The 10569-nt window shown below is 44.0% G+C and overlaps 1 protein-coding gene across 1 annotated transcript; it reads left to right on the top strand.

The window, feature by feature from the left end:
- Window positions 1-3992: 3992 nt before the first annotated feature.
- nefma (neurofilament medium chain a) lies at window positions 3993-8087 on the top strand (the record flags this gene model as incomplete). The annotated part of the gene is made up of 3 exons (XM_080509955.1): window positions 3993-5051; window positions 5952-6076; window positions 6170-8087. 3 exons carry the CDS (start codon window positions 3993-3995, stop codon window positions 8085-8087), a joined length of 3102 nt encoding a protein of 1033 aa, XP_080366081.1.
- Window positions 8088-10569: the final 2482 nt, after the last annotated feature.

Genomic DNA, 10569 nt, shown 5'->3' with positions numbered 1-10569 from the left:
GATACATCTGATCATTGTTCTTTTCCTCTGCGTATTAGAGATTAGTCATAACACTCAAAGGCAGATGTGATACGTCAGTTTTGAGTGAATTCTAACTTCCCTAATTTATGAAAAAGGTGCTGTAACCTGACATGATTGCAAAATTATATATATTGCATGTATACGAGTCTATAAAACTGAAACCATTATGATTGACAAGACAACGTCCATTCATCGGTCTTCTAAATCACTTATAGCCCATAGAGGGGTGCAGGTTGCTGGAGCCAATCCCAGCAAACTATGGGCGAGGGTAGGGTACACCCTGGACAGGTTGCTGGTCCATCACAGGGCAAGCACAGAGAGACAGACATCCACATACACTCACAGGCCAGTTAGGGGCAACAGTTAAACTCACATGCATGTTTCTGGACTGTGAGAGGAAACCAGGAAAAAACGTGCACACGCACACGCACACGCACACGCACATGCACACACGGGGAGAAAATCTAAACTCCACACAGAAAGGCCTGGACAGTATTTGAACTCATGACCTTCTTGCTATGAAGTGGGAGCATTAACGAATGTCCCATTCTGCAGCCCAATCCAATGAGCTGACTCTCTCTGCACTCTTGCATGCTTTTCAATTGATTGTCAAATGATGCTTGTTGAGCATATCATTTTATATTTACAGCCCTCTGCAGTATATCAGCTGCATAGAAGGTCATGCTGACCTTGCAGCACACCTCTGCAAGATGCCACATCATGAAGCAAACGCCTTGACCCCAATTCAAAGGAAAATACTCTCCTCGCACGCTCCAACACTGTGGCCTGGTCTCTGCAGGTTGTCGGCTGGGACAGACTGGGATGGGCTCATCGCCTTTTTAGAGTCAGTTTCTGCTGCAGTGCCATTTGAAAACACTCCAACCTTTCTGCACTGCGCTGAAGCCCAAACTGATGTTGAATGACTTCCCTGTTTTTGCCAAACACACACATACTGAGACACACACATCTTTACCTCAAAAGCAGCTTAAGGTCCTGAATGCACATACAGGCATACAGCGTATGTTTGGGGGTAGTAAGGCCCAAATGAGGAAACGTCCCGAGGCGATGGTCAAGGACAATGAAACATCAGCATAAGAAGAGATTATGGGTGGGGCTTCTGTAGTGTAATCATTTACATTACATAGAGCTGCTTAAAATAGGAGGACATGCACACACACAAGACAAGAAAGTCATTGTGACTGTCTCTCTCTCCCTCTCTGTCTGCCTCTGTCTCTATTTCCTCTCTGGGTCTGCCTTTCTGTCTCGAGAGCAATCTAAAATTGGCTGTGCTTGATGCATTCACTCTCCCCGACTAAGATTTGCAGTGGAAAGTTAATGAAGCAGCACAAGAACATGCGAACAGGAGATGATCCTGATTTGGTCGGAATTTAGTTTACATGGCAGTTGACTGTTTTATGTCGTGATCAGCAACTGTATGCATTCACTTAGCATGAAATGCAACACGTAAAGAGGGACAGTGTAAAGGAATGTGAATGCCTTAAACACATTAGGTAATGGATTTAAAAGGCTCTGATGCAGCTGTTTTTGGTGCATTAACTCCAACAATCACTAATCGTTCTGCATTGACCTGAGGTGACCTGATACGGGAGAGAGGCCTCAAGATAGATAGGAGATCAATATGCTGTTGGTGAGGCTGATCCACCAGACAGGCAGCCGGCACACTGGGGGTGGGAATGTCTAGTAAAATGCAGAGTTTCACCTAATTCCCATGTGGTTTTGCTGCAACAACAGTCAAGAAAATAATTTCTACTGGGTGGAAAACATAAGCAAATGCTTCTGTTCTGTGTAAAAACACTAAAATCCTTGCAGTAAATCTAAAAAAAAGAAACAATGCAAAAAGAACAAATGCAGTTGTATCTCAGGAAGTGCACATCTATCTGCTCATTGACCTTCCAAATTATTTTCTTGGTTCTTGGCTTGTATAACCCAGATAACTGAAAATGTATGTTATTGAATTTTCATGACTTAAGACTGTGCAATTAGAGGCTACAAATAAATGTAAATAAAGTGCTGTGGTCATTTAAGATTGGTGTTTCACACAATTTTCAACAATTTAAAGTTTTCATAATATACGACAAGCCTCCCCTGGTGGGTTTTCCGTGTTTTCTAAGAGCTGCACACAGAAAAAAATATATATCTGGGGGTCAGTGGGGATTTTTTTAATGCAATAAGCAAGTTGTAACAGATATGACAGTCGCAGACTACATGTAAAGCTTTACCAGAAATCATTTATACAACAAGTGTTATGTAATTTTGATTCCCTCTAAACCATTAAAGATCTTAATATTAACATCTTATAATGCAAAAAAAAAACAAAGAAGTCTGGCATTGTACCCATAATTATCACTTGCTGTAAAGAGATTATGTGCTGAGAGAGAGAGTTCGTGCGGCTGATGGTGGTGGAGATAACATAGACTTTTGGACAGTGGCTGATTCTCCTGCTCTTTGAAAACTGGAAAGAATTTACGTGTGGATAAGAATAGCATTCAGCTTTGACCTCTTCAAATATTTGTAACTATTCAGTGCCATTTTATTCATTGTTTAATTCATTCAACTCCTATAAGCCTGTTTTTTGGATTATTCTGATACAAGATTTATGAAAAGTGTTTAAGAACACTCAGAATAAACGTAAGTTTTAAAGATTTTCATGATTTTAATTTTGAATCAACAATGTTACTATTTTTTGTTTTTTTACAATACTATTCATACAATACTACTTTAAGTATCTCTAATCCGACCTCCCATAGAATCATGGCTCTAGAAAAGACACATGCTCACATAACGTTATGTATTTTAAGATTTCTGACAGTACAAAACAAGTAAAAATACAATAATGAAATGGAGTGGCCAGTTTTGCTGATTTTGCCCAATATCATATGAAAAAAACCAGCTTTGATTGTTAGTTTTAAGCCAGCGTGATGACCAGTCGCTGTCCGTGGTGCTGAAATGACAGGACCGCATCATCAGCAGTGATTCTTTCAAAAAACTCAGAAATAACTAAAGTTATACTGTATTAGACATGTCAAATTATATTTAAAACTGTTCAATGATTGAATAACTATATATCTGTGGGGGGGATTTAAAGTTGTAACTATCCATTCACCCTAACACAGAAAGACAGACGACAGTCACTCACTCACTCAGTCACTCACTCACTCACTCACTCACTCGCTCACTCACTCGCTCACTCACTCACTCACTCACTCACTCACTCACTCACTCACTCACTCACTCACTCACATCCACACATACAGAGAATTTAGGGTCATCAATGAACCGCAACATGTATGCTTTAGCAATTGTCGTCCATTCTTATCTATTTATCTATCTATCTATCTATCTATCTATCTATCTATCTATCTATCTATCTATCTATCTATCTATCTATCTATCTATCTATCTATCTATCTATCTATCTATCTATCTATCTATCTATCTATCTATCTATCTATCTATCTATCTATCAGTGTGTGTGTGTGTGTGTGTGTGTGTGTGTGTGTGTGTGTGTGTGTGTGTGTGTGTGTGTGTGTGTGTGTGTGTGTGTGTGTGTGTGTGTGTGTGTGTGTGTGTGTGTGTGTGTGTGTGTGTACTTTAAATCAGAGCCCTCCAGACCACGTGGTTCCGACTGAACGGGACCCAGGACCACTAGGAGACTGCCTGAGGGGGTTGCACCCTCCCCTCCATCCGTGGACCAAACAAAACTGCCTGAGCTTGCCTTGTTAGCGACACTGCCTGGCATATATAAGGAGCAGGAGGAGGAGGACTCAAGTGCTGTGAGAGCCATACACTCCTTACCTGCACACACCCACACACACGCACACATAACACACCCACACACACACACACACACGCACGCACACATACACTCACATTAACACATCGCGCCTCCACCACTTTGCACTGTCCCTCCCTTTCATTCTTGCGCACATCCTCCAAGGTAGTCTGACCGGATGAGTTACCCGGTGGACACGATAGGGAGTCCCTTCAGGAGAGTTATGGATACGAGGACGAGCAGTTACGGCTACGGCCGCTCCAGCAGCACCCCATCCAGCGGCTTCCGCTCGCAGTCCTGGTCCCGGGCGAGCCCCAGCTCCACCGTGACCGCGTCTTACAAGAGGAGCGTCAACATGCCGGTGTCCCGCGCGTACGGCTCCACGGTGCTCAGCTCCGCCGACAGCGTTGACTATAACCAATCGTCCATCCTGAACGGAGACTACAAGCGATCGAACGAGAAAGAGCAACTCCAAGGGCTCAACGACCGGTTTGCTGTTTACATTGACAAGGTGCACTACCTGGAGCAGCAGAACCAGCAGATCGAGGCGGAAATCCAGGCACTGCGGCAGAAGCAGGTGTCGCGCACCCAGCTGGACGACGTCTATGACCAGGAGCTGCAGGAGCTGCGCTCCATGCTGGAGCAGATCCACCATGACAAGGCGCAGATCCAGCTTGACACCGACCACATCGAGGAGGACATCCAGCGGCTCAGGGACCGCTTTGACGAGGAGGCGCGCATCCGAGAGGAGACGGAGGCCATCATCCGCCTCCTCCAGAAGGACATGAGCGACTCGGAGTTGGTGAAGTCCGAGTTGGAGAAGAAAGTTCAGTCCCTGCAGGACGAGATTGCCTTCATCCGGAACAACCACGAGGAAGAGGTGAGCGACCTCATTGCGCAGATCCAGGCGTCTCAGGTGACCGTGGAGAGGAAAGACCTCCAGAAGGCGGACATCACCGAGGCTCTCCGTGAGATCCGCTGCGAGCTGGAGGGACACTCCAACCAGAATCTGCAGCAGGTGGAGAACTGGTTCATGTGCCGCTACTCCAAGCTCACTGAGGCTGCGGAGCAGAACAAGGGCGCGATCAAGTCCGCCCGTGACGAGATCGCTGACTACCGCCGCCAGTTGCAGTCCAAGACGGTGGAGCTGGAGTCCGTGCGCGGGACGAGAGAGTCACTGGAGAGGCAGCTGAACGACATAGAGGATCGTCACAACAGCGACCTGGCCAGTCTGCAGGTAGGACGACACGGAGGCGTTTGTGCACAGCCGTGCGTAAAAATCGTTCAAAGTGATTATTACATACGTGAATTCCGGGTTTTAACCAGTTTACACTGATACCTGTGTTAAAGCTGAATAATTGCTGTTTTTTTATAAGTAGAATTTTGGATGAGTAAGTTAAATTGAATTAAGTTGTGATAACAATTTGCTTTTCTTTAAATGACGCAGTTTATATATATAAAGGACCAAAAAGTTCCCCCCAAAAAACTAACAAAATAAAAGATATGTTGTTATTTCAAATAGTTTGTGTTGCCTATGTGTATAGTGTATAATGTTGTTGGGACACATTTTAGTATCATGACTGATCATCTTTCAAGCTTGAGGGATTCCTAAAGTCAGGAAATGGTTAAATGCAGGGGGACACTGCAGCAGACTCTCTCTCTCTCTGTCGCTCGCTCGCTCTCTCTCTCTCTCTTTCTCTCTCTCTTTCTCTCTCTCTTTCTCTCTTGCTGAGTCAGAGGCATGGGTCGATGCCTTTATTGGCAGTGTCCTTGCATCACACCACAGAGATTTGGGGGTGGGGGGGGGGTATTCAAAACTGTGTGGAGGCTGCCCTTGGAACAGAGGCAATGGACTTCTCTAAAATACTGTATTGCGTCAGAATAAATTGAAGCAACATCCTTGGGTGCACAGAGATGAGATAGTCTCACAAAAGAAGGCTTATAATTCCATTCACAGAGGGCTGAATTGATTCTTACTGCAGTCATTATTCAGAAGCCTTTGCAAACTGTTGCAGTGACTCTGCAATTTACCCACAGTGCGGTGGAAAACAGCAACTGCAGAAAGGATTGCTTGTCCTGCATGCAAATCTGTTGCATGTAATCAACCGTATATTGTGTTTGCTTTGTGTTTCCTCAGGAGACAATTCACCAGCTGGATAATGAGCTCAAGAGCACCAAATGGGAGATGGCTCGTCACCTGCGTGAGTACCAGGACCTGCTCAATGTCAAGATGGCCCTGGATATTGAGATTGCTGCATACAGGTAGACATTAATCTACAATTCTCTTTTCAAAAGTGGTCTTAAAACAAATACTTTGAGTAAATTAACATTAAATGCAATTTACTGTCCCATCAGGAAACTCCTTGAGGGTGAGGAGACTCACTTCAGCACTTACCCTTACCGCCAGGTGGTCTCTTCCAGCAAAACCTCCAAACCTAAATCTGAGGTCTCCAGGCTGAAGGTGCAGCACAAGTTTGTGGAGGAGATTATCGAGGAGACAAGGGTGGAGGATGACAAGGCAGAACTTGATGCAGACTTGGCAGAGATAGCACAGGAGCTGTCCGCAGAGGGAGGAGATGAAGGGGAGGAAGAGGGAGATGAAGAGGGGGGGGAGGGTGGTGAGGGAGAGGAAGAAGAAGGAGAGGAGGGAGAAGCAGAGGAGGGGGGAGAGGAGGAGATCATAGCTGCCACTGAAGCTAAAGTTAGTGCAAGTGCACCCAGTAAGGATGAAGAGGAGGATGAGAAAGGTGATGAAGAGGGAGAAGAGGGAGACGGTGATGGTGATGAAGAAGGGGAGAAGGAGGAAGAAGGTGAAGGAGAGGGAGAGGATGAGGGAGTAAAGGGGGATGACACAGAAGGAGGAGATGAAGAGGGAGAAGAGGGGGGAGAGGAGGAGGAAGTAGAGGAGACGGTGCTGTGCTCCAAAGCTCCAGAATCTAAAGCGTCTCCCGATAAAGAGAAGGCTGGAGACAAAGAGGGCAGCGGAGAGGAGGAGGAAGAGGAAGAGGCCGGTGCCGAAGAGGAGGGCGGCAATGAGGATGATGATGCAGGTAGTGACAAAGGATCAAAAAGTGGAGATGAGAAGGAGGAAAAAGAGGATGCTGAGAAATGCAAAAAGGAAGATGAGAAGGCAGGAAAAGACGAGAAAGAGGGTGACAAATCAGAAAAAGCTGTAGCAAAGTCAGAAGCTCCGAAAACCCAAGCTGCAAAGCTTGAGCTCACCAAAGAGGAGGCTCCAAAAACAGGGGGATCAAAGCCTGCCTCTCCCAAGTCTGAATCCCCCAAACCTTCCTCTCCCAAGTCTGAATCCCCAAAACTTTCCTCTCCCAAGTCTGAATCCCCAAAACCTTCCTCTCCCAAGTCTGAATCCCCAAAACCTTCCTCTCCCAAGTCTGAATCCCCAAGACCTTCCTCTCCCAAGTCTGAATCCCCAAAACCTTCCTCTCCCAAGTCTGAATCCCCAAGACCTTCCTCTCCCAAGTCTGAATCCCCAAAACCTTCCTCTCCCAAATCTGAATCCCCAAAACCTTCTTCTCCCAAATCTGAATCCCCAAAACCTTCCTCTCCCAAATCTGAATCCCCAAAACCTTCTTCTCCCAAATCTGAATCCCCAAAACCTTCCTCTCCCAAATCTGAATCCCCAAAACCTGCTTCTCCAAAGTCTGAATCCCCAAAGGCTGGCTCCCCCAAGTCTGAATCTCCCAAACCTTTGTCACCTCGGTCTGAATCCCCCAAACCTGTTTCTCCCAAATCTGAATCCCCGAAACCATCCTCTCCTAAGTCTGAGTCACCCAACGAAGGCTCTCCTCAAGCTGGATCCCCAAAACCCAGCTCCCCCAAAGCTGAGTCTCCAAAGACCGAGAGCGCCAAGCCCGAGGCTCCCAAGGACACTGAAGACAAATCGGAGAAAAAGAGTGATACAAAAGAAGACAAGAAGGTAGAACAGAAAGATGTTGCCATGAATGGGGACGTTGACAAGAGCAGCCCGGAGGAGAAAGAAAAGAAAGATGAGGGCAAAGAGGCCGACGTGCTTGCTAACGGTGTAGATGAGAGCCCAGTGAAGGATGATGGAAGCCAGAAAGTGGTCATCACCAAGACTGTGGAGACGATTACGACTGGAGAGGACGGCTCCAAGCACGTCACCAAGTCTGTCACTGTGACAGAAACCATGAAGGAGGTGGAAGAGGTGGTGGTGCAGGAAAAGGTACTCGCCACCAAGAAGACGGAGAAGCACTCCACCCAGTCCATTAAGCAGGTATCAGAGGGGGACTGAGCAGGAATCCAAATGGCTGAAGAGGAAGCGGCGGAGGAGGAGGAGACGGAGGAAGAGGAGGAGGGTGGGGACAAGAGGAGCCAACATGTCAAGCAATCAAACCAGAACTAACATAACAAAGAAAATCATACAGCTAGAGCGATGTAAAAAAGACAACCACTCTCAAACATACAAAACAAATCATAGAGAGAAGCCGAATCCTGAAATGCTACCAATTTCCAAACTGCATGTTGAGTGAAAGCTATAACTGGGCTTCGCTACAGACGCGGTCAGGAGCAAGTGACTGGACGTTTTTTTTTCTTCTCTTTTTCTCTTTCTTTCTGCAGTTCATAGTGAGCTCAGGGTCGGGTGGGTGGGAGGGGAACTCTGCATGCAAGCTCAGGGGAGGGGACTACGTTCCTCTCTTATCTGTCTGTCCGGTGGAAACAGTGTCAAAACAGTATATATGTAAAAGGTTAAATATAACGTGGGTGGGAGAATGAGATATATTATTATCCGAGAGGTTTTTTGAGTTTTAGGACAAAAATGGGTGGGGAGACGAGGTGGGAGGGTCCTTGATGCAGAGATGATAAACTGCTGAAGAAGCCTTACTTGACACGTGAAGATACCAACTGAGCCAAAATTAAACTAACAATAAATACACAACGTACAGTGTGGAGAGAGACTGGCAGCGGTGCGATGAAAACTCATGACCATATACATCCAGTAACTGAAGCAATTAAAGCTTAACAAACCTGAAGAAACTCCTAGCCTTAAACATGCTTTTTATCAATGTCTGTTATGTTTATCCAAGTGCTACTGAAATAACATTGTAACTGTAAATGCGTAGACACATGCATACTTGAATGAATAGGATGGACTTGAATTTAAATACAGAAATAAATGAGGTGCTACTGTTTGCAATCCCATGACTCTACTCATAATGAACAATTTCCCAGCAGCATTTGCTCAATAAATGTCATACTGAAGTTAAAAATGCTGTCTCTGTTTTTCTTTTTCTTTCCGTTATTTCTTTAAGGTATACACTAAAACTGTGCTTCCTTAATTCAAATAAACTTCATCTCATTTTTAGAATGTCTAAGTTTCTTGGGGAGTGCACGCATTTGTGAGTTTATTCAAGGAAAACCTATGAACCTTTAATATTACAGGGAAGCCAAATGTTGGTGGTCACATACTCTTGTGCACATACTGAACCAGAAGCCATCAAATCAATAATAAAACAAATCAGCAGTTTCCCACGTCTGAGTCAGATTCGTATTATGTTATAATAGTTTTCTTGGACTTGTGCCAATCTTATATTGACAATCTCAGAGAAGGTCACGCCTCTGGCTCTCTGCATAATGTCTGCCACCGCTAAAGGGGGCCCTGGACACCAGGTTTGGATACACAACTTTAAAGATGATTTGGGTTTGACAGAGATGAAGCAGAGTCCATTAACATATTTTTGTAGTGATCAAAAAAACACATTTGTACTCACTCAATGTCCTGAGGTGATATATTTACATGGTACTTTAAAAGCAGGTGCGTTAACCTTTCTTTCTCAAACAGTTCCATGTGGTAAATTAAGCCACACTCTGAAGAGTTAGCACTCTCACCTAACAGTGATATCCTGTTTCAAGTCTGGTTGAGGTTAACCTGTAGCCCTGATTTGCCCATACACTGTAAAAAATAACAAGTTGACTTTAATGTAAAAAAAAAATACAAACGCAAACTCATTGCCTCACAAAAATGTATTAATATTAACTTAAATGGCTTCTTGTGAGTTTGCAGTACTGAAAGTAAATTGAAGAATTTAGATTATAGTAACTTGTTTATTTTTAATTTACAATACTAAAAGTTACTGAAAGTTTATGTTTAGTTTTTGGCATTCGTCATATTAAAGTCAACATAACAATAATGCATTGGGATACAGTGGTGTAAAAGATGTTTGAATAAATGATGAACTGTTGTAACGTATACTTAATATGAATACAACATGAAAAAAAATTCTAATGTGCTGCAATACTAGTCATAAATATCCTTCTTCATGCATGTTTTTCATGGAGAGACTGAAATGTGTTTATATTTTTAAAATGCTAAAGTCAACCTTTTTTTTATAAGTTTGCATTCATTATTTGTACATAAAAAGAGGAATTAACTAATATTGAATTATGATTTCCCTTTCATCATATCCATGAATTATTTTAATCACATTTTTAGAAAAAGACTCATTTTAAAAAGGGGTATAATCTTTGTGCTCATTCTGTTGCAAAAGTGAGATTCATTTGCCTGCTTGTCTGTTTGTGGACTCCTACTTTGCCAAGTTGTAAATTTGTGTCTTAATTTTCCTGCTGTCAACAGCAACATAAACGCAGACACTGATGGCAGATGTTATTTGCGTGGCAGGCCGGATGCCAAAAGCAGTATCGCATCAGTGTCGATAGACTGAGAGGTCTCTATAAACCCACAGCCAGGGCTATAAATGCTCCTTACTTGTCGACAT

This window comes from Blennius ocellaris, assembly GCF_963422515.1.
Source record: "Blennius ocellaris genome assembly, chromosome: 15".
Taxonomy (NCBI): domain Eukaryota; kingdom Metazoa; phylum Chordata; class Actinopteri; order Blenniiformes; family Blenniidae; genus Blennius; species Blennius ocellaris.
The sequence above is the reverse complement of the archived record's forward strand: the minus strand, read 5'-3'. Positions and strand labels throughout refer to the sequence as shown.